We start from the raw sequence: 26280 nt of genomic DNA on the forward strand, positions 1-26280 counted from the left end.
TAATAAGTTAAATTTTATTATAAAAAATTTATTTGAACATTATAGGTACTTTTACCTTATTTTTTTTTTGTAACTTAGTATACAAATAATTTTAGACCGTGAAACTCATCAATATCATTTATATTAATCAAGGATATCAGCTACCTCTGTCGAGATAAATACTTGTCCAAATATTCTGGTCAAAATTACGCAAGCCAAAGTTGTTAATGAAAATAATATTGGTCAATGGTAAGGTCCTCATCAACTTAAGGTCTCGTAATTTGTATTGATGATCAGGAATAAAAAGATGTTGATTGAGAAAAAGATTATAGTTTAAATGAGTAGTCTAAGATATAACATTGTGTTTCCGGCAAGGAGTGCAAAATTTATTTAATATGATTTTTGATAAGTATGTGATTGCCGCATTTTGTGTATATTTATTTGTTTTTGTTTGTGAGTCCAAATATTCCCCTAGATACAATGTGGTAAGTATTAGTATGTACTAAAATAAAAAAAAAATATTTTTAAGAAACGCTTTTTTTTAGTTACGAGTGAAAAATTAAACATATTATAAAAAAATCAACTAAAAAGCCGAAAATAAAAAAAAGTTAAAAAATCTAACACATTTGTCAAAGAAAAGCGTGGCGCGTCTTCATCGAATATACGGTTTTCGCCCCCCACGCTTTTTTTTAACGAATGTGTTAGATTTTTCAATTTTTTTATTTTTTTGCTTTTTAGTTGATTTTTTTATAATATTTAAAATATTTACTTCATATTTTTTTATTTTTTACTTTTTAGTCTTACACTTTTTATACATTCAAATATATCGTCATGTTTATTAAAATATGTATAAAACATATGATGTGCAAACATGAAAAGTAGTCGGAATCGGCAAAAAATTTGAAACTTTATTGATTATTTATGAAGCATAACGTAAACAAATAACGTAAAAAGTGAAATTATGTATAGTTTATATAATTAGCTACAATCTGTAAAAGTTTCAAGTTTCTTCATTGTAAAAAACAAGAGAATTTAAGCATTTTCCGTTAAAATCGTTTTTTATTTAAACAATTAATAAACAAAAAAATTTTTATTGGCTATTCCTGTATTGTTCCCGCGAATGCACATGTCTGCAAATTTTTAGTCATTTGCATTGAAGAAAAGGCAGTGAAATTAACGTCCAAAGATTTGACCCAAACGATTGAACTAAAGAAAAGCGTTTAATTAATTAATACGACCAAACGAATTCTAATGTTAATTGTAGCACAAAACGTCTCTACCGGTGATTTTTCTAAGACTACGATAAAAACACGAATTTTTTGAATTCGAGTTTTGGTTGAAGTTTTGTTTCGTATCGTATTGAAATTTGACACGAATAAACGCCGATTTATATATAAACAAATATATGAGCGTTCAAAATTTGGAACTTTATTGTTTATTTATGAAGCATAACATAAACAATATTAACGTAAAAAGTGAAGTTATGTATAGTTCATATCATTAGCTACAATCCGTAAAAGTTTCAAGTTTCTACATTGTAAAAAAACAAGAGAATTTAAGCATTTTCCGTTAAAATCATTTTTTTTATTTAAACAATTAAATAAACATAATTTTTTTATTGACTATTCGTGTATTGTTCCCGCGAATGCATATGTCTGCAAATTTTCATTCATTTGCAGTGAAGAAAAGTCAGTCAAATTAACGTCTAAAGATTTGATGCAAACTATTGAAGTAGAAATAGCGTTTAAAAATATTATACAGATTTTTGACGTTTCTAAAATGTATGTGAGTGATAGCTGACAACAAATCCTTGAAGACATAAGTATCTACTGCAGCTATTTTTTGTTTTGTTTTATTTTTTTTTATAATAATAATCAGTGAGAACTAAATTTTTTTAGAGAAAAATAATTTAAATAAAAGTTGAAGATCTTAAAAAGTTGTTTACTTTTCGAGTTTCTTAATTAAAATACATAAACAATTGACGGAGATAATGGCAAAAGCCCTTAATTTTGCAATAATTTATAAATATTTTCTATTTGTTTTTAGCATAATGACATGTGATTCAGTCAATTTGTACTCTACGAGCTCCCTAGTGGGAAAGTTTTGGGGTAGTTCTGATTTCTTTCATTATATATGGATTTTGGGCTGCTGAATCCGAATATGAGGTTTGTGGACAAAATTTCTTGCCGGAACATTGAAAAAATCGCGAAAAAAGCGAAAAATTCCAGCTTATTTCCGCTTTTTTGCTCAAATCTCGAAAACTATTCACTTTTAGTAAATAGTCTGTTAACAGAAATTAAAGTACTTAAAATTATCTACAAATATCACTATTTACTTTTTCTTCAGACGAACCGTTCGGTCTAAAGTGTAAGTTGAAAATTGCCATTTTTAACGGTCTCGGCAAAACCCACTTTTTACATTCCAAAACTTTAGTTTTATTAGAATGCTATCATTTGATAAATTTCTCCTAGTTTTCCGTACAAATATTAAATGTTAGTTCATAATATGAATATGGTATGTCTCTTCTCACAGATTTCATGAATCCATTCCATCCTAAAATACCGAGAATGTCTCTGCTTTTCCCTTAGAACCACAGAAGATCAGGCACAGATGGAGCCACAGTTTCAGTCTTCAGTTGGTGTGAACATTCCCTTCGGATCTTGATTTCTGATGAACCTTGAGGTTTTGTCCTTTTAAAATGTATTAGTTGAACAGCTCTCTGACTTCCATAAACCTCAGGTGCGGGTTTAGTTTTTAGCCGAGGAATGGATTGGTTAGGAGCTATTGCATGTTTTGGTGCAATACAAGAAATGCCACCCATGACGTAAAAAGTGTGGTATCCGTCAATTGTATGTACGTTAACCCTTTCTGTCCCAACGCTGCATATATACGTTTTTGAAAAAGTGGGTCTGTATTCCCAGTCGCCCTATATATACGTTCAAGGTATTATGGTCTCAATTTACCAAAGCCGAAAATATGCGTTGCTTATAAAATTTTAGACTCATTGGTATCCCAATGCCGTAGCAATATGTCCGAAAATGTTAGATTATTGTTCCCAAAGCCTTAAAATGTTGGCACCTAAGACAGGTCATGCGGGCCCATTGCCGTATATATTTGTTCACATATTTTAGATATATGCTATATATTGTAGCACTGATAGCAACGCTTATAGGTAGCTACTAGAAGGTGAAGCGTTTGTAGCCACAGAAAAGACCAGAAAAAAAATGAAGTGAATCGAGATACATGTGTTCAAGATGCGGAGTCGGCCTTTGCGTAGTATCATGTTTTGAGGAGTACCACACAAAAGAAACCTTTTAATGTTAATTTACATTTAAGTTAGTTACATTTTTTCAAGTTGGTTTTGTTCTCTGATGAGTACTTTTGAAAAGAAAACGTTTAAGTTGGTTAAAAAACTCATTAAAAAACATGTTTTGGTCATTTATTTGTTTATTTATATGCGACGTACATATACAGCGTGTCTACTTAAGTTGGAGACATATGGGAAAGTTTTTTATTATTAATTTTACGAAAAAAAGTTATTTTTTATAAAAAGTTCTGCATGACCTAAAACCTAAGATTCAATCATGATATATCAAATTTTCTCAATATTATACGAGGTATGTCAAAAAATATTAATTTCGGTCAAGGGTAAAGTACCTTTATTTCTCTCAATATCGAAAATTCTTATGATAAAAAGTTGTTTGGGATTAAAAACTAAGATCAAATATGCAATTACATGCTTCTAATTGAAAAAAAAAATTCTCAAATTTATGGGTACCCAACATCGTTTTTAATTATTACAAATATGATAACTCGTTTATTATTCATTTTACGAAAAAAAGTTATTTTTCATAAAAAGCTTTGCATGGTCTAAAATCTAAGACACAACCATGATATATCAACTTTTATTAATTTTATACGAGGTGTGTCAAAAAATATGAAATTCGCTCAAGATTATAGTACCTTTATATTTCACAATATTTCAATTAGAAGGATGTAATTGCATATTGAAACATAGTTTTTAATTCTAAACAACTTTTTTAATAACCGTTTTCAATATTGTGAAAAATAAAGGTACTTTACTCTTGAGTGAAATTCAAATTTTTTGACATACCTCGTATAAAATTATTAAAATGTGATATCTGATGGTTGTATCTTCGGTCTTAGGACATACAGAGCTTTTTATAAAGAATAGCTTTTTTCGTAAAAGTAATAATAAAAGAGTTATCGTATGTGTAATAAATAAAAACGAAGTTAATATCAATAAATTTAAGAAAAATTTGGAAAATATTTTTTCCAATTAGAAGCATGTAATTGCATATTTGATCTTAGTTTTTATTTCCAAACAACTTTTCATAATAAGAATTTTCGATATTGAGAGAAATAAAGGTACTTTACTATTGGACGAAGTTCATATTTTTTGACATACCTCGTATAATATTCACAAAATTTGATATCTGATGATTGAATCTTAGGTTTTAGAGCATGCAGAACTTTTTATAAAGAATAACTTTTTTTCGTAAAATGAATAACAAAAAAGTTTCCCATATGTTTCCAACTTAAGTAGACACGCTGTATATAAGGCAATGGGACTCTAAGCAGGAAAAAACCTTTGGTATTGAGGGACCAACATGCAAATTAAGGCCTGGCATAGAAAGGGTTAAAATCAGCGTTTTCGTACACCTGTTATATGAAGCACGGCTGGTCAATTTTCTGCGGATCACCTGCGATTGCTGACGCTTCCAGATAAGCAACGCGCTTGCTCAAAGTCTTGTAGCGGCTCAAAGTCTTGCAGGAACCATTCTCGTTGGAACTTTACCGCGCTGAGCAGATGGGACGTGAATTGTAAATTGTAGAATTCCCTCATCTTCCTTAGTCTCAGCATCCGTATGGCTTGCAAATTGTAGAAGCCTCGGAGGTGTAACCAGAGAAGGTTCCTATTGTTTTCATTCTGATGGGATGTTCTTTTATATGCCATTAGAGTAAAAACTTAGTCTTTTTGCTAGCAGTTGCCGCTAGGGCATCTATGCCATTTCGTTCGTTGCGATCCGGAACTGCACGCTGGGGTTTGTTTTGGTTAAATCAGAGAGAGCAGCATATGTGCCTCCTGATGAGAGACTAATAAGTTTCGAAACCGGTAGAGGTGCTTGCTGCACTCTCTGATTGGACTAGAATATGGTTCGGCTGTATTTTCGTCTTGCAACGAAATTGAAAATGGATATTCATTTTATAAAGATGCAATTGCATATTAGAATATAGTTTTTAATTCCAAACAACTTTTCATAATAGCAATTTTCAATTTTGTGAAAAATAAAGCTATGTTACTCTTGAGATAAATTCAAACTTTTTGACATACTTGGTATAACATTCATAAAATTTGATATCTGATGGTCGAATCTTGGGTTTTGGACCATGCAGAACTTTTTATAAAGAATAACTTTTTTTCGTAAAATTAATGATAAAAAAGTTTTCCATATGGATACAACTTACAGGGACATAGGAATACAAAAACATACAACCTACATAAAACTTACTCGTATATAAAGTTATATTATTCTAGATGGAACTAACAAATCAACTTGGAATGACTGCTGAACCTCACAATGTTACTACAGAAGATGGATACATCTTAAAGATATTTAGAATAAAAGCAATAAATGGGAAGGAACAAGAAAACCGAGAACCAGTGTTACTACAACATGGCATGGCTGGCTCCTGCGAACAGTTTCTACAGGCCAAAAACAACTCATTATCACTTATATTATTTAACAATGGTTTCGATGTATGGCTAGGAAATACCAGAGGAAATTTTTATTCTAGAAAACATGTATCGCTGGATCCTGACAAAGATAAGGAATTTTGGTTTTATACGTAAGTTTTGATTTTAAATAATTTCACTCCCTCTGTGGCTCAGTGGTAAGAGCGCCTACCTTTGGATCGAATGGTCCGAATGGTCGTGAGTTCGAATCTCACCAGGGTCAGGAATTTTTTGTTTATTATAAATTATTAAATGAAAATAGTTTCTGTCCTGGTGGGATCGGTACTCACCGGAGGGACCGCAGACGTTCGGATAAAATTAGCGTCTCTTTGCAAAGAAAATGACGTCGGCTTTGCAAAGTAACAAGGCACTTACTCAACACACACTACACATTACACTAGGTACCTAATTGGAAAAATCCATACAGTACCATCACCATGCCAATGGCCATTAGTTGTCGAGGCATTAGCTAAATAAAAAAAAATAATAATTTCAGAATATTAACAAGAAATTACGATTAAACCACTTAATCATTTGTTATAAATATTAGGTACTACGATGCTTTATGTACGACGATGACAGGAATAACTTTTTATTCCAACATTACATCTACAGTTTACCTTTGAAAACACTATTTTTTGCATTCTTTACTTAAAGACAATGAAAGTACACGATTGCATGCCCCTTTAAATATTTAGTGTGATAATCTAACCGAAAACATTTTATTTATTTTTTTATTTTAGACTGGATCAATTGGGGCAATATGATCAACCTGCCGTTATAGATCACATTTTAAAAATAACTGGGAAACAACAGCTATCGTATATTGGACATTCCCAAGGAGGGGGATCATTATTGGCAATGGCTTCTGGTCGTCCCGAGTATAACCAAAAAATTAAAATATTCGTGGGATTAGCTCCTGGTGCGTACATGAAACATAATCGGCATCCTTTTCTAGTACTTTCGAAATATGTACTTGATCTGGCCAAGGTAAGAAAACTATGCTATCTACATCCAAAATGATAACTTACGAAACCATCTATTCCTCTGACTCTTATAGCCAAGAAACGATTGACTGCGGAGTCCTACTTCAACAGCTGAGTCAGACTAGAAAGGAAAAGTGAATTTGAAACTCTAGAAAAAATGGACATGACCCACAGTAGCAAGGTAGCATACAACTTTGTAAAAGCACGTAACGGTGATTGCAAGGTTACAGCAAACCAAAACGCTACTCAACTCCTTATGAATAGAAAGACCCAAATACTAGAAGAAGATTAAATCAAGAGGCAAACCACCCAGAAACTCATTTTACACTAAAAGAACCCTACAAGAAAAGCTACAGGTGTAGATGATATTATGCAATAATCAAATAAAGCATCTAGTCCAAGGAGCATAAAACTATATCTTGCAACTCTACAACACATGTTATAAAGCCAGCCAGAAAATCCCAGTAGCTACAGCCCTATTTCCCTTTTGTCCCTAGGCAACCCTGTCACTTTTTCAGACTATACGAGACTCATTCTCGCCAGAATAAAAAAACTGTCGACAAGCACCTCATTCCACACCAAGGAGGATTCAGACCCGGCAAATCTTTCATCGGTCAAGTCCCTCACTAACAGAACACATTGAAGAGGGCTTCACCAACAGCCATTGAAGAGCATTACAAAATGTTTTATTTTATTTTGTGAAGCTAATTCCATCGGACAAACACATGCTGTTCTACGAAAGTCCGGAACGGCACTGATTCCGCTTCTTTTTTCTACATGTGACATTAGGGCCAACTAGTTTTATTATACAGGGTGTTTGGTAAATAATGGGCCATAGCTCAACCTTAGATTGCTGAGGTTAAAATAGGTCGATGTAAGCTAAGTTACTTAGTAAGAAAGTTGATAATAAACGAAATACAAGGTGTCAAAGTTAAACTTTTATTTTATTTATTTTTGAATATTTCCTAATAGGCATGGGATAATGACACAAAATTTGGTAAACGTGGGTTTTTTGGGACGAGAAATCTAAATTCGCCACCAAAACTGACGTATTACCGAGAGGGCGCCCCATTCGCCTTTCAGCGCTCATTTAATAGGTTAAATTTTTATTATTACCCACTCTGCATACTTTTTGATATATATCAAAATGAAATAAGACCAAATTACTTACCGGTAGCTGATAAAATAAGGTTTGAACTTGAATTTTGGTACTTCGTAGTTCAAAAGTAATATTTTTTACTTGTGTTTTTGAACCTAGAAAATAATCGTTTTTCGATTTTTTTCAGTTTTAAATTGTTTATAACTCGGAAACGATTAACTTTAGAGGAAAATTACAAAAGACATTTTTTGTTCCCAATGATCCAAAAAAGATATCACAACGCTATCATCAATGCAAAAACATATTATGTTGTTGTAAAAGTGCGAGCAAGATGGAAAATAATAAAGAAACAAAAACCTCAGCACAAACTAGACATCCGATTATATTGAAAAACGACACCATACATTAAATAAAAATATAGGAAATAGTGACCACCACAGAATTATCCAGTCCGATAACATAAACGTTCTTTGGAAAACTATTAAAGAACAAATGAACAATGCAATAAACAATTCCAAACAGGAATGGATGACAGATGTTTACAATTAATGGACAAACGAAGAGAATCTAAAGGAAACGATGACCAGGATGGAGAATACAAAAGACTAAATAGAATAATTCGACGAAAAATAATCGCAGCAAAAGAGAAGTGGCTGTAAACAAAATGCGTCGAAATAGAAGAACTGTAACAAAGGCACGATTTTTTAATTTACATAAAAAGGTAAAAGAGTTTACATCAACTACCAAGCGAACAACTTTTCACACCATGCTGAACACGGATGGCAAACTGCTAGAATCAACGGAAGATAAACTGAAAGAGTAGGAAAACTATATTAAAATTATTTTTCATGACATACGAGAAGAACCAATATTGGAAAATAACAACGAAGGGCCAGCAATTCTGAAATTTGAAATTATAAATGCAATTAACCAACTCAAAACAAATAAAAGCCCAGGTCCAGATGGAATATACCCAGAAACGTTGAAACTAATCAGCGAAAAAAATATCGAAATACTTGTCCTTTTATTCAATCGCATTTATAATACAGGTAAAATACCCCAAGACTGGCTAGAGTCAATATTCATCCCGCTGCCAAAAACGCCAAACCCACAACACTGCAATGAGTTCCGTCTGATAAGCCTTATGAGTCATGCAGTAAAAGTCCTGTTAAAAGTCGTACATAATCGTATCTATAGAAAGTGCGAAACAATCATCGGAGACGATCAGTTTGGATTCAGAGCCGGCATGGGAACGAGAGAAACCCTCTTCAATTTACTAGTTCTCGCGCAAAAATGCTACGACCAACAGAAAGATATATTTATATGAAAAAGTCTAAGTTTTCACTCTAATGGCATATAAAACAACATAATGCTATTCTACATCCCACCAGAATGAAAACAATGGGAACCTTCTCTGGTTACACCTCCGAGGCTTCTACAATTTGCAAGCCATACGGATGCTGAGACTAAGGAAGATGAGGGAATTCTACAATTTACAATTCACGTCGCATCTGCTCAGCGCGGTAAAGTTCCAACGAGAATGGTTCCCTTCATACTCCACACAGAGTAAATGTAAATCAAAACTGAATAACCATTTTCAATTTCGTTGCAAAACGAAAATACAGCCGAAACATATTCTAGTCCAATCAGAGAGTGCTGCAAGCACCTCTACCGGTTTCGAAACTTATTAGTCTCTCATCAGGAGGCACATATGCTGCTCTCCCCGATCCAACCAAAACAAACCCCAGCGTGCAGTCCCGGATTGCAACGAACGAATTGGCATAGATGCCCTAGCGGCAACTGCTACCAAAAAGTCTAAGTTTTCACTCTTCTTCTTCTTCTTTAAGTCCGTCTCCTATCGGAGGTTGGAAATCATCACAGCTATTCTTATTTTACTGGCGGCTGCCCTAAATAGGTCGATGGAACTGCAGCCGAACCATTCCCTCAGATTTCTTGACCAAGATATTCTGCGCCTACCGATACTTCTCTTACCCCTGATTTTACCCTGAATGATCAGTCTCAGCAGCGAGTATTTGTCACCTCTCATAACATGGCCAAAGTATTCAAGCTTTCTTCTTTTCACAGTAAGTACAACTTCACATCCTTTTCCGATCCGACGTAAAATTTCGGCATTCGTCACGTGGTCCACCCAAGATACACGTAGCATTCTACGGTAACACCACATCTCAAAAGCTTCAATGTTTTTAATGCTGCCCATCTTGATGGTCCATGACTCAACTCCGTATAATAAAGTGGAGAAGATATAACACCGCAGCATACGCACTCTCAGATCAAGATTTATGTCACGACTACAGAGAAATATATTTCACTCTAATGGCATATAAAACAACATAATGCTATTCTACATCCCACCAGAATGAAAACAATGGGAACCTTCTCTGGTTACACCTCCGAGGCTTCTACAATTTGCAAGCCATACGGATGCTGAGACTAAGGAAGATGAGGGAATTCTACAATTTACAATTCACGTCCCATCTGCTCAGCGCGGTAAAGTTCCAACGAGAATGGTTCCCTTAGTCTCAGCATCCGTATCTTCCGTAATCTTCCTTAGTCTCAGCATCCGTATGGCTTGCAAATTGTAGAAGCCTCGGAGGTGTAACCAGAGAAGGTTCCCATTGTTTTCATTCTGGTGGGATGTAGAATAGCATTATGTTGTTATATATGCCATTAGAGTGAAGACTTTTTGGTAGCAGTTGCCGCTAGGGCATCTATGCCAATTCGTTCGTTGCAATCCGGGACTGCACGCTGGGGTTTGTTTTGGTTGGATCGGGGAGAGCAGCATATGTGCCTCCTGATGAGAGACTAATAAGTTTCGAAACCGGTAGAGGTGCTTGCAGCACTCTCTGATTGGACTAGAATATGTTTCGGCTGTATTTTCGTTTTGCAACGAAATTGAAAATGGTTATTCATTTTTGATATATTTATATGCTTTATAGACTTCAAAATAATATTTGATAGAGTAAAACACGACCTACTATTAGAACGTTTGCAAGAAGTCGGTTTAGATGAAAAAGACATCAATTTACTAACTTGTACTTGAACCAAAACGCCAGAGTTAGGATCGAGCGTTCCACATCCACAGAAGTAGAAATTAGGAGGGGAGTTAGACAGGGATGTGTTTTGTCGCCTCTGCTGTTTAATCTTTACTCCGAGTTTCTATTTAAAGATGCACTGGAAGACTTCAAGGATGGAGTCAAGGTGAATGGCGTAAATATCAACAGCATCAGATACGCCGATGATACGGTGTTGATTGCGGATTCCGACTTGGGTCTACAACGACCCATCGACAATACCAACTCGACCTTTGAGCAGTTTGGTATGAAAATTAACATTAAAAAAACAAAGTGATGTCAATCCGAAAAAACCAAAACGTACCTCAACCTTGCACAATAAATGGGCACATTTTAGAACAAGTCAATAGATTTAAGTACTTGGGATGTTGGATCGATAGCAGCCTAAATCCTGATCTAGAAATAAGTTCGAGAATAGAACAGGCCAGAAAATCATTCGAAGAAATCAAAAAACTGCTTGGTGATTCTCGAATAAATCTCGAAACTCGACTACGTTTATCCAAATGCTAGGTCTGGTCGACTCTTCTCTATGCAGTTGGGACATGGACCCTTACAATATCAACCATAAATAAGTTGGAGGCCTTTGAAATGTGGATCTACCGGAGAATTCTCAAAATTTCGTGGACATCGCATACCTCAAACAAAGAAGTGCTGCATAGAATAGGCAAGGCAAGAGAACTTTTCAACGCAGTGAAAGTTAGAAAAGTATCATACCTGGGCCACATACTGAGAAATAATAAGTACCAATGTGCTCAACTTATAGTGAAAGGAAAGATCGAGGGAAGGAGTGGACTAGGAAGGAAAAGACTATCGTGGCTCAGAAATATCCGACAATGGACAGGGCTAAATTTTGAACAGCTAATAGGAACAGCTGAAGACAGAAAAGAGTTTGCAATTGTAGTAGCCAACCTCCATTGAGGAGACGGCACTTTTAGAAGAAGAAGATCCAATGAATATAAAATAATGTATATCTGAGCCGAAAAAAATTGATTTTTATAATTAATTTGTTTAAATTTTTTTTTATAAAAGTAGTAATTACTCCGAAATTATGGCATTTAGGTATTCTTATAAGGACTTTAATACGCAAAAATTATACAGGGTGTTCTATTTGAAATAAGAAAGTTCATTAGATTTCCAGAAAAATGGAAGAATTGACAACAATGTAATTACCACTATAATATCGGCCGCATTAGAAGACCCTTACCAACCCCAAAATCTATAAAAACCGTTCTAGCGGTTTCCGAGAAATTACACCGTGTTGTTGCCAGACTTTTCCGCAACCCTGTATATAACCAAATTAATACTAATTTTCACTGTTCATATCTTTTTTTTTTAAGTTTTGTAATGATTTATCGTGTGTCTTTGAGATTTGCTTCAGTTTCTTAACCTATATGAATTGGAAGCAGTCTCTAACAGTGAATTGTTCTCTAAAATAATTCAAGGCGTGTGTGGCGAAAAAGTAAACTACAGAATCAATTGTCGGCCAATAATTAATTTTGTATCAAACAGCCTAACTTCTCTTTTTGATTATGTAAGTATACTTTCTTTACTAAAATAATAGTCTCAATTATTATCCTGACAATCTATAGAAATCCATGAGAGGAAACAAGATAGACACTATACAGAGTGTGCCAAAGAAAACAGTATACCTCGATATTTGGCAGTATTTATTAGATTTTAAGGAAATGATGAAACAGGTCAATTTTTGACCTAAGGGGAACACATTACGGTACATACATTTGTCATTTGACAACCCCCTCCCTTCCACTTCTCCCTCCCCTTCTTTTTAAATAGGGAATAGCGGTCGTGTGCTAGCTCATTTGAAAGGTTATTCAATTCTCTATTCAGTAATATAAACATTGTTATAATTATTTATACAGGGTGTCTAAGAAAAAAATATTTTAATTAAATTAACTGACACACAAAGAAGAATGTATGTAATTTAGTTGAATTCAAAATACATTCTACTCCTGTCACAATACAGAAAAAAATTGTTTTTGATAAATAAACATTACTTTTCGCTGAATTTCAATGTTCAAGCTGCCACCCATCTGCCTCTTGGTAGGTTTAATATTGAATTTAAGCAACAAAAAATGTTTATTTATCAAAGAAATATTTTTTTCTCTTTTCTGTCAGCCCTAAAATGTATTTTGATTTAAATAAATTACGTACATTCTTCTTTTTCTTACAATGTTAATATTACTGAATAGAAAATTGAATAACCTTTCAAATGAGCTAGCAAACAACTCCTATTCCCTATTTAAAAATAAGGAGTGGGAAGTGGAACAGAGGGGGTTGACAAATGACAGATGTATGTACCGTAAAAATATGTACCCTTAGATCAAAAATCGACCTGTTTCTTCATTTCCTTAAAATCTAATAAATACAGCCAAATATCGAGGTGGACTGTTTTCTTTGGCCCACCCTGTATATTATACACATACATGGTTTCAAAAGATCGCATAAATCAGTTTAAATCACCTAAAATTATGCTCATTTTCATAGTTCATTTTTTCGTGAACTGATTAACGGATTCCGCAGTTTCCGATTTTACACGGTTGGTGCAACTGATTTACAACCAGCAAAGGTTTACTCAAACAGCTTTTTTGAACTTATACTGGGTGGAAGAAATTAAATATTTTTCTAATGTTAAGTTAAGCACTTACTAATGAGTGAGAAATGAGTTTCTCACTCATTAATAATTCTTTGACGCAAATGACATTGCAAATTTCTTTATAATGATATCAAATGATAAGAATATTATAAAAAATATTTAAATATTTTTAATAATATTTAAATAAAGATTTAAATTTAAATAGATAAATATTTAAAAAATATTTGCCCTAGCTGTTAAATTTTTTTGGCCATCAGTATATTAAACATTTATATCAATAAGATATATACGATTCCTCACTTAAAACACTTTGATTTTAGAGCCTAGCTCCTCAGATTTTTACCACTACGCCAGCAGGAATGGGCCTTTTTCCAGTTTTACATTACGCGAAAATGCATATAAGCGGTAAGTATAGAGCAGATGTATTTGAAAAGATAATAATTTTTGAAGTTATTCTTCTTTAGGCGCGATTGAGAGTAAAATTTTTCATAAATCTGCGCGCATGCGCACTCAGACAGTATGTAGTTCATTTCTAATCTTTCAAGATAGTATCTGTATCAGCGCAAATAAGTCATTAAAAGAATATATTAGTGTTTTTAGTAAATGTATTATTAATTATAATTTTTGTGTCTTTGAATTTCTCTTCTTCTGTAGTAAGATAATAAAATATGTAGGTATAACATTTTTATCACGATACCACTCAATCTATTTGTCACCGTCTTGTGTAATTATATCCGAAACTTACGTGTCAATCACAGGAGACTCGGTGGTCTAGTTGTTGAGCGTTCGGTCAGAAATCGAAAGGTCCCGGGTTCCAATCCTGGACGATTCATTTTTTTTTATTTTTGGTTGTTTTAATAAAAAATTTTTGAAAGTGTTAGATAAGAAAGTTAGTTTAATATTTAAATAGAATACAATTACTTCGTTAAAATTATATAATAGAAGAATAACTTCTTACGTGCGTACAAAGTACTCACACACTCTTTTTTTAAGTTATTTTTTAAGTCATTTCGCTTCTATCTTTTGTGTTTCCTCTTTTCTTATCTTCTTTTGTCTGGTAATTCGCTACAGTTACTCTAGTTCGTCTAGTAAGCATTTTTCTGTAGGTCTATTTTTTTTCTTTTATTACATTCTTACATTCATCGTCAAACCAATGATTTTTACTGGCACAAGTTTGAGTTCCTATTTCATCTTTTGCTGCTGCTTCAAAGTCTTCCTTCATTCTTGTCCAATAGGAATCTATATCTTTCTTTTCGTGCCTATTAATATTTTGATACCTTATTCTATTGTTGATGCTTTCAGAGTCTTCAGCTTTTACACATTCTACTTTTTAATATCCATTTTATTTTTTTTGCTGAAGTTTGAAATTCTAGTCCTCAATGTTGACATCAATTGGCAATGATCTGCGTCTATGTTGCACCTCTATGACGTCTACAGTTCATTACGTCTGTTCCATGGCTTTAATCTATTAAGGTGTAACCAACCTGATTTAGTTTTCTTCTATCAGGAGAGATTCAGGTTGTCTTGTGAAGGTACATTGCTCTTTTCATAAAAAAATATTGAAGGAAGAGGGCCCCAGGAAGAAGAAGAATATCCTGGTTTGCTAACCTGAGAGCATGGTAAAGAAAGACCTCAAGACAACTATTCCGTATAGCAACCAACAAAGTCATCATAGCCAGAATGATAGCCAATATTCGGAACGGACAGGCAACCTGGACAGAAGAAGCACACATGTTTAGTCCTGCTGCTAAGTGTATCACTCGTAATCCATTATCGCTACTAATGTTGTGTAGGTAAGCTATGACTACTTGTGGTGTACTCTGAAACAGGGTACAACACAGACCGTTATGAGGAATCCAAAATGAAGACACATAATGTCACCGGATGGTGGTAGCTTCTGAAACAAATTAAATATTAAGCTGTCTCCCGTTACTTTAGTTTTACTCACATTTTGAGTATTAGGAAGCAATAGTTTTGTTGGATTTTTACCTATACTCCATTGAAATGCTACATTTAGGGTTGAATTTCTTAGAGGAGTCAATTTTATTTTTTTAATGTGTAGGGAGGTTCAGTAGAAGCTTAAGCTCAAGTTTTTGGGGTCGCCGCCCTTGTCCCCCGTCCGCCATCTTGGAAAAAGGGGTGCAAAGGGCTTTCACGCTGATCTCCTAAACTAGCAACCGTACAGAATATTTAATTACACATAAAATGTAGCAAATTAAATTTTCTACAATTTATATCTATTACTTTTTATCGTCAAGTGACCAACAAAAAAGTTATAAACAAAAATAAGAGAAAATTTTGTAAGAAGTTTCCTTTTGGATGTTATAACTTTTTTTCCGTTCATTTTACAATAAAATAACATCATAGCGATTTTGTAGAGGATTTTTCAACGAACAATTTTCACTACGAAGTTGTTTAATATTATTTATTTATCTAGGTTTTAGAGCGCTCCAAACTTGACCAGATTTTCGAATTTTCGTAGGAATACAATAAAAACAAAACTTTGGGCTTACTTTTCTATCTATATAATTATTTATTATTATTTTAACATTCCTATGCTATTACTAAGCTATTTTTGACCCTTTTCACGGCCACCTATAAGGTAGAGTCTGGAGGCGCGTTTTTGTGTGGTATCCCCAATAGGCCTAATCCACGGACAATTTCTAGACAAAATAATATTATTTATGATTATATGTTGAAAAAGATCTATCATAGTTATTATTTTTTCATTTTTTTTCGATGGTCCAGGCTGCGAGTCAAGATCTGAATCAGTATCCGAGGTGAATTTTTGTGTTATAATGAGAGTTAGAGTTTGCGTCATTGTCGGTGATTCATCTTCCAATTCATTTTCTTCAATGATATGTCCACGATGTTGCTGGAACTTTCACCACCACAATGGAGGCACACAGCTGAACATTTGAGGTCTGCTTTTCAGCAACCACATATGCACTTCCAGTTTCCATTGCATCTGCGAAAGATGAATTTGAATTGGTATCCAAAATTTTGCATGCTTTTTCCAGCCACAATCTTCTGGATCACAATGTTTTCCTAGGCATGACTGAATCTGGTGATACACTCGGAGTCTGTGGAAACAGACGGAGTCTGCCAACGGAGTGGCATCTGGTGGAGGAAGTGTTGCTCTTCTGAAGAATTTTGCATTTTGCGGTTGCGTCATTCTTCTTCTGGACCGGCGAATTTGTCCTCAAACAACTTCTTGGGCCTTTTCTATATATGCTTAGGGTTCTAAGGCTTATAGTGGGGAGAAAGGTCAAAAATAGATTAATAATAGCATAGGAATGTTAAAATCATAATCAATTGTATGAATAAAAAACATTAAGGTAGAAAAGTAAGCTTAACGTTTTGTTGTTATTGTATCCCTATGAGCATTCGAGAATCTGTTGTTTGGAGCGCTGTAAAACCTAGATAAATAAATAGAATTAAACACCTTTATAGTTGAAATTGTTCGCTGAAATACCCTCTACAAAATTGCTAAAATGGTATTTTATTGTAAAATGAACTGAAAAAAAAGGTTATTACTTCCAAAAGGAAACTTGTTAAAAAAAATTTTACTTATTTTTGTTTTTATCTATTTTGTTGGTCACTTGACGATAAAAAGTAATAGAAACAAACTTGTAGAAAATTTAATTTTCTACATTTTATATGTTATTATGTTTTCTGTAGGGTTGGTAGTTTACGAGATACGGCGCGAAACCCCTTTGCACCTCTTTTCCAAGATGGCGATTGGGGGACAAGGGTGGCGACCCCAAAAACTTGAACTTAAGTTTCTACTGATCCCTCCTACACATTAAAAAAAATAAAATTGATTCCTCTAACAAATGCAAGGTATGGCCTACAAAATGTAACATTTGAATGGACTATAGATAAATATACAGGTGTAATATGCACATTGTAGATTCTCCCATGTTTATTATTTATCGGTCTGTATGCCTTGTAAATTATAGAAGGCTCAGATTAAGGGTTGTTACTAAAAATTTGCTTTCCGACCGAAGAGATCTTATAGTACTTTTGTCCTTGTTGAAAATTTATGAATTGAACTTGTTTTAGGAACATTTCAAAAATACGATTGGGGTCCAGAAATAAATTTACAAAAATATAATTCGACAGTTCCTCCAAAATATGATTGGTCTAAGATCACATGTCCAACAGTATTAATATACGGTTTAAGTGATGCACTTGTTAACCATAAAGTAAGTAAATCATATCCATAAAATATTTATAATAAGAAATATACGCGTTGTTGGTTTACGCACAAATAATCCCTAAACAAATAATCCCGGACAAAAAATCCCCACGAATTATTCCTCTACAAAAATCCCCAGACACAAAATCCCCACAAAAAATCCTCACAAATAATCTTCACAAATAATCCCTAGACAAATAATCCCCAGCCAAAAATCCCCACAAAAAATTTCGGTCAAATAATCCCCACAAATTTTCTTGGACAAAATATCCTCACAAAAAATTCCGAACAAAAAATCCCCAAGAAATATTTGCTGCCGAATAATTTTTAAAAATTTTCCCGTGAACTCTTCTTCTTCTTCTTCTTCTTCTTCTTCTTCTTCTTTTTGTATAGACATGACTCTGTCTGTTTTTTCAATGTGCCTCTAGTAAGTTGTCGTTCCATCGTTTTCGTGGTCTTCCCACTGATCGTCTTCCTATTAAGGAACCTTCTCTCGCTGTCCTGACTACCCTATTTGTTGTCATTCGGCTTATGTGGTCATTCCATTCTATTCTTCTGCTTCTTACCCAGTTATTAATGTTATCCACCTTGCATCTCCATCGTATATCTGTACTTCTAGCTTTGTCCCATAGAGTCTTACCATCGATTTTTCGAAGGGTTTTCATCTCCGCTGTTTCGAGCAATCTTTTTGTCCTCTCTGTGTCGGGTCGTGTTTCTGCCGCGTATGTCATTATTGGTCTGATGACTGTTTTTGAAAATTCTGCCTTTCATTTCTTTTTAGATATTTTTATTTCTCCATATTGTGTCATTCAGGCAACCTGCGGCTCTGTTTGCTCTATTCACTTGATCTTCCACTTCTGTTTCGAGTCTTCCGTAGCTAGATAGTGTGATTCCTAGGTATTTAAACTCCATCACTTGTTCTATTATCTGACCTTCCAGCTCCAATTTACATCTTACTGGATCCGCTGTTATAACCATGCATTTTGTCTTTTTTGAGGAAATTAACATGTTAAATTTTCTGGCGATTATGTTGAATTGGGGCAGCATAGATTGTAAATCATCTTCACTTTGAGAGATTAGTATTGCATCGTCCGCATAGCAGATTATTTTAAGTTGTTTTTCTCCCATTAGGTATCCTTTTTTAATTCTCACTTTTTTTATTACTTCGTCCATGATCCGGTTGAACAATAAAGGACTCAAGGAATCCCCCTATCTTATCCCATTTCCGGCTTCAATTGGGTCAGTTAGTTCATCTTACACTTTTACTTTTATTGTGTTGTTCTGGTAGATGTTTTCTATCGTTTTAATTATTCCCAGAGGTACCTCTCTCGAGTATAACAAGTGGATAACGTCCTTTAATGTGGCCCTGTCAAATGCTTTCTTAAAGTCCACGAAACATAAATATGCCGGTTTGTTGTATTTCAACGATTTTTCTTGAACTTACCTCATTATAAATATAGCGTCAGTGCATGACCTTCCCGACCTAAAAACTTGTTGTTCTTCTGCTAATGTTATAATTTCATTCAATTTGTTTGTTATCACTTTTGTTGTTAATTTTAAGGTTGTGTTTAATAAGTTAATCCCTCTGTATTTCTCCGGGTCTGATTTGTTTCCTTTTTTGAAGAGAGGTATTAGGATGCTTGATCTCCATTCTTGTGGTATTCTGTTTTGTTCTATTATTTTTTGTAATAGTTTTAATAGCTGTTTAGTTAGATCTTGTCCTCCGTACTTTAGGAGTTCGTTCGATATTCTGCCCTCTCCTGGAGATTTTCTATTTTTTAATTTTCTTAATGGTTCCTTTACCTCTCCCTCCTCGATGTTTATTTCTTCGTTTGTCGTAACTTCAGGTGTTGGTGGTTCATTATCGTCGCATTTAGCAAATAGAGATCGGAAGTAGTCTGTCCATGTTTCCTTCTGAATGTGTTTCGTTTTTATTAATTCATTCATCTCCTTTCTTTGGCCTCTGATCATTCTCCATACTTCTTTTTGTGTTCCGTAGAAGTCGTGTTCCCTCTGTTTTGAGAAACTCTGCCAGTGCTCCCTTTTTATTTGCCTCACTAAAGTATACGTTTCGTTTCTGATTCGTTTGTAGTGGTTGTATGCCTGTTGTGTTTGTTTTGTCCTGTATTGTAAAAAGGCTTTCTTCTTTTCTTCGCATTTTATCTTAACTTCCTCTCTAAACCACGGGGTTTTCTTCTTTAATATGTGAGTATTCGTTACTTTTCTCTCTCCACGTGATTCTGTTGCAGCGTCGATTATGTTATTTTTGAGCTTTTGCCTGCTTTCATCGATGTTATCGTTTTCTAATATTCCATTCTCAGCAATCTTCTCTGATATTCTTTTCCTGTATAAGTATTCCGTGGATTCCGTATGTAGTCCGTCGACTTTGATTTTTGTTTGTGTTGGTGCTGCCTTCTTAGGTGTGAAATATTTCATAATGATTCTTATATATTTTACATAATACTAGGCTATGGTCGCTACCTACATCTGCTGAGTTGAGGCATCTTATAGAATAGAATAGAATAGAAGTATGCTTTATTGCCATGAAAAATTTTACAATTTTATCGACAAAGCTTATAAATAGTCAAAAAAACAAAACAGTAACAATCCAATTTACTAAAATTACATAAATCGTCAACATATTTAAATAATAATAATAATAATGAAGTTAAAACAGAAATAATCAATTGCAAAAATTTAAATAAATTGCAAATGCATAGTGTACCTAATAATTAATAAAAAAGGTTTAAAAGTTAAAAAGTTAAGCTGCTGCATATGACACCCAAATATAGATAAAAAATAATAAAATCACTACTTGTGCAAAGGGTACTGTAATCTCTTAGTTATTGACTAAAAAAATCTTCTACTGAATAATATGGTCTTTCAGACAGGTAGGTTTTTGTCAGTTTACGGAATTTGTGGAAAGATGGTGCAGATTTTAGTTGTAGGGGGAGATGGTTGTACATTTTTTTTGCGGAATATAATATCGATTTCTTTACTAACTCCGAGGACGGGGTCGGCAAATAGACATCAAACGTAGAATTTCTCGTGAAGTAGTCATGATTAGGTCTTGGTGGAAAGACATGTAGATGTTTACGAATTAAGCAAACAGTTTCTAAAATATTCAAAGATGGAAGGGTTAAAATTCCGTGATCTTTGAAATAACTTCTGCAATGTGTTGTTCTTCTGAGGCCAAACAGAGATCTTAGCATTGGGCAGCTGTACCAGAACCCCAAAAAGGAAGACCATAACGAAGATGTGACTCGAACAAAGAAAAATATGTTATTTTGGAAGATGCTAAATTGAGTTAATTCGAAACAGATCTTATAGCATAGCAAGCTGAAGAGAGTTTCTTCCCTAACAAATCGATATGGAGGGACCATTTAAGGTTGCTGTCTAAAAAAATACCAAGAAATTTTACAGAATCAACGGTACTGATCTGGCTGTTATTAAGAGGTAAGGGTTGAAGAGCTCCTTTATAAGACAATGCTACTGTTTTATCTACGTTAAACGAGAGTAAATTTGAGTCAGACCCGGTTTTTATTGTAAGTAGATCAGAAGTTATAGTAGCATGAAGAGTTGCAATATTTGAGTTGCTCCAAGTGATACTGGTATCATCAGCAAAAAGAAAGATATTTCCATCGATTTTTAAATTAGTGATGTCATTAATAAAGATAAGGAAAAGTAGAGGACCCAATGGTCCTCCAAAGTAGATGGACCTTGAGGTACCCCACATACAATGTTTTTGAGACTAGAGTCTGTATCATTTGCTCTAACCAATCTTACGTCGATTATTTTTGATGGATGTATATCTCTGTTGGTAACAACATAATCTATCATAGATCTTTTTCCACGGGTGGTATTGAATGTGAACTCAATCGACACAAATGTTTTACAAACTCAGTACGTAAGAGTATACCGCTTTTCGGAAGGAAAATAATGGTCGCATCAAGGACGAAAAAGTGAGGGAGCCGTTCTCGATGGAGCGTTAACAGTTTGTTATGTTTCGTCTTATGAACTCTCCGCTTCCTAAATTCGTGACAGCCTATCACTTTCTGTTATATGTGAGGTTATATACTTGCATTTGCACAATAAATTGTTTTTTACTTTATAATCATGGTGAAAGACCATGGATTGTTTACCGACTGCGCTATTTTTCAATTGATAATTAGTACTTGACGAAATCATTCAACAAGTCTATTGACATATTCACAAAAGTAGCATACGCTGGACGGAGGTAGCGGAATTAAAATAAGCTCACTGTCATGGCGACCGTTCCGTAACACATTCCGCAAGTAGCGCCACTTTCAGAGAACGAATTCCCAACAGTTACGGAACTGCTTCGTCACTTTTTCATCTCCTGTGACATCTGATTAGCAATTCAGATCAAAAGTCCAGAGAAAAAAAGATTTTTCTCGTGACACATCCCCTCCAGGCCGAAACCAAATTTTTTGAGTAGTATGGACATCTATATTAATAACCTATATGTTTCCTGCAGCCGATTTTGATGATATACATAGTTATAAACAAATGAAGATCAAAAAACGGTTAATTTTCGCTTTTTTAAAAGTGAAGCATTCTAAACAAATTTGAGAATAATAAACTCATAAATCATATAAAAAACTTTAATATGGCGTTCGCTGAATATGTCTATCCTTATTTGTTGCTTAGAAAATTGCAAAATAAGTCAAAAATTATGAGATTTTATAAATGTTCATAACGTATGTAAAAATTAAGGTAGAACCTTCTTGATACACGGAATGCTGAGACTTCTTGTGCTTAATTATATTTCAAATTTCGAAGCAATTGGTCAAATAGTTTAAAATTTATTTAATTTGTTTGTCCCAAATTTATTTTTTTGCAACACTGTGTGTCAGAAAATTATGAGGTTACAGTAATAATACTTCGGACCATTTTTTTAAAGAAGAACATTTATACTATTAACTTAATTAAAAAAATGACAAAAAGTAATTTTAAACAATGTAAAATTATTTTGCAAAAACAGGTCGATTTTTGGCTTACTTATAAACAATTAGAATAACTTTTTAACCGTTACCAGTAGAAAAATTATTTTTTCATATTTAGAAAGACTGAATTTTTATACATATTTAGAAAGAAAAACAATTGTCCTAGGACAATTAGGGACGAAGTTAGCACCCCTTTTTTTAATTCACATGTTCTTACAAAATAATTTTGCAATATTTAGAATTATTTTTGGTCATTTTTTTAAATTAAATTAATAGTAAAAATAATACCAAGTTTTTTGTAAAAGGTATATATTAAAATACCCTAAATAAGGGTCACAATACAAAACGTTTTCAAGGAATCCATCATCAGTGTTCAAAAGCCAAAATTTGCATGCCTGAGCCACCAAAATGTATAGGGTAAAAACCCTTTAAATGTAAATCATAAAGTTATTTTACATATTTATATAAAATTCATCGGATGTTATAGATAAACCTGGATGTTACCCAGGGCAACACAGGACTCTCCCCACGTGGTTGGAACTTTTTTGGAGAAAACCTCACATATTGGATTTCAATGGCCAACTTCCAGGTTTATCTATAACATCCGATGAATTTTATATAAATATGTAAAATAACTTTATGATTTACATTTAAAGGGTTTTTACCCTATACATTTTGGTGGCTCAGGCATGCAAATTTTGGCTTTTAAACACTGATGATGGATTCCTTAATCCGAAAACGTTTTGTATTGTGACCCTTATTTAGGGTATTTTAATATATACCTTTTACAAAAAACTTGGTATTTTTGTGATTTATGGTATACAGCCAGCTACAGGAAGTTTATTTTCCTCGTGGATTTTATATTAATAGTGTAAATCTTCTTGTTTCATAATAGACCAGGGCGCATCTGTAAAAATATTAGTACATTTGGACGTTGAGAGGTGACTCAAATTTTTTTTGCAGAAATTGCTTGAAAATAACTCAAATAATAATACTTGAGTTATCCTCCCTCTCAAAAAGGTCCGGAACATTGTTTAAATATTTAAAATATCAAAAAATGAAGGAAAAATTCGATTTTTTTCTTCGTTTTTTGATTATAACTTTAAAAGTATTCATTTTAGAGAAAAGTTGTATTGACATAAAAGTTGAGTGATTAAATTTCCTACAATAGAGAATTGGTTAAAATTTTAAAAAATAGTCACCCTTGTTGCAAAATAGCAATAATTTCGAAAAAAACATACAAACACAATTATTCGCATTTTACGTTTCTCAACCATTTATGCTACACTTAGGACCTTCATATTTCACCCAGAAAAACTTTATGATACAGTGAAACAATACTGTAAATTTCATTAAGATCGGTTTAATAGATTTTGCAAAAATGAATTTTGCAATCCAGCTTTCGCAAAAAAAAATAATTTTTTCAAAATGTTATAGCACTAAAAATAAAGCAGATAGCAAGTTAAATTTTTTTTGCATATAGAAGTGTACTGTACCTTTCATTTTCAATTTGCAAAGTTAAAATCTATGAACTACCACGGCGTCAGGAATTTTTTTAAATAAACATTAATTATTGGTGCTGCGCGCAGGACAGCGGATAGTTTGCTCTGATTGGGCATTCCAATAACCTTTGATAATGATTGATACATTTTAATTTTTATTACATTTCGATATAAATAAATAAATTTGTTTATTGCAAAATAAAAACACATACTCTATCCTTTGAAATAACACTTTTTTAGCAAAAACTTTCTTTGTTCATATATTTTAACTTGGAGAAAAAAAGTTTATTATTTTTAAACATATGCAATTGTTTAAATAATATTTCACAAACAATAATAAAATTAGTTTGATTTTTGTGGAATTAAAATATTAAAATACAACAAAATATAGAGTAAGAAAATAATATATTAGATAAAGATTGGAAGAAATTTTGGTGGAAATCAACTTGTGTGAATCGAACACCGCTGTCCTGCGCGTAGCACCAATAATTAATGTTTATTTAAAAAAATTCCTGACGCCGTGGTGGTTCATCGATTTTAATTTTGCAAATTGCAAATTAAAGGTACGGTACACTTCTATACGCAAAAAAATTTCAACTTGCTATCTACTTTATTTTCAGTCCTGTAACATTTTGAAAAAATGAATTTTTTTTGCGAAAGCTGGATTGCAAAATTTATTTTGCAAAATCTATAGAACCGATCTTAATAAAATTTACAGTATTATTTTACTGTATTATAAAGTTTTTCTGGGTGAAATATGAAGGTCCTAAGTGTAGCATACATGGTTGAAAAACGTAAAATGCGAATACTTGTTTTTGAATGGTTTTTTCGCAAGTATTGCTATTTTGCAAACAAGGGTGACTACTTTTTAAATTTTTAACCAATTCTATATTGTAGGAAATTTAATTACGCAACTTTTATGTCAGTACATCTTTTCTCAAAAATGAATACTTTTAAAGTTATAATCAAAAAACCAATAAAAAAATCGAATTTTTCCTTCATTTTTTGACATTTTGATTATTTAAACAATGTTCCGGACCTTTTTGAGAGGGAGGATAACTCAAATATTATTATTTGAGTTATTTTCAAGCAATTTCTGCAAAAAAATTTGAGTCACCTGTCAACGTCCATCTCAAAACAGATGGGCCCTCTACTATAAACTATCCAAAGTATTACTGTAACTTCATCATTTTCTGACTTATAGTGTGCAAAAAAATTAATTTGAAATAAACAAATTAAATAACTTTTAAACTATGTGACCAATTGCTTTGAAATTTAGGGCATGATTTAAGCACCAGGAGTCTCAGTATTTCGTGTAATAAGAAGGTTCTAGGTTAATTTTTACATAAGTTATGACTATTTATATAATCTCAAAATTTATGATTTATTTTGCAATTTTCAAAGAATCAATAAGGATAGACATATTCAGAGAACGCCATATTGAAGTTTATATACGATTTATGAGTTTCTCACTCTCAAATTTGTTTAAAATACTTAACTTTTTGGTAATAAACGAAACAAACGAAAATTTGCCGTTTTTTTATCTTCATTTGTTTATAACTATGTATATCATCAAAATCGGCTACAGGAAACATATAGGTTATTAATATAGATGTCCATACTACTCAAAAAATTTGGTTTCGGCCTGGAGGGGGTTGTGTCACAAACAGGATATTTTTTCCCGTATTTCTCTTAACTACAAACATGAATTGTAATTTCGATTACCAAACTTCGAATTAAAATATTTAATATTGTTACAGCAGGAGTAATTTTACGCACTCTTTTTTTGTTTCAGGACGTCAAATACATGGCTAAGAAGTTACCAAATCTGGTTGAGATGTATAAAGTTGCAGATGATAGGTTCAACCATTTAGATTTCCTCTGGTCCAAAAACATAACACCGTTATTACATGATAAAGTGTTAAACATTTTAAATAATTACAGAAGTTAACATAAAACGAATTTTTATTTAAAAAATAATTTATGGTTGTATTATTTTAATTTTTCGTCGACCGTCCATTTATGATCAATTTTAACACCCTCAAAATCATTGATTAATGACCCCTATTAATGAATGATATT

At 33.1% G+C, this 26280-nt stretch overlaps 1 protein-coding gene across 1 annotated transcript; it reads left to right on the plus strand.

Annotated features, from left to right (window-relative positions):
• Positions 1–234: 234 nt before the first annotated feature.
• LOC114332857 (lipase 1-like) lies at positions 235–26156 on the plus strand. Its single transcript, XM_050660088.1, has 7 exons — positions 235–464; positions 5540–5850; positions 6481–6758; positions 12282–12445; positions 13849–13933; positions 17594–17736; positions 25994–26156. The coding sequence occupies exons 1-7, from the start codon at positions 375–377 to the stop codon at positions 26147–26149; spliced, it is 1227 nt and encodes a 408-aa protein (XP_050516045.1). The 5' UTR covers positions 235–374; the 3' UTR covers positions 26150–26156.
• The last annotated feature ends 124 nt before the right edge of the window (positions 26157–26280 follow it).

This window comes from Diabrotica virgifera, chromosome 9, assembly GCF_917563875.1.
Source record: "Diabrotica virgifera virgifera chromosome 9, PGI_DIABVI_V3a".
In the NCBI taxonomy this organism is placed as follows: Eukaryota; Metazoa; Arthropoda; class Insecta; order Coleoptera; family Chrysomelidae; genus Diabrotica; species Diabrotica virgifera.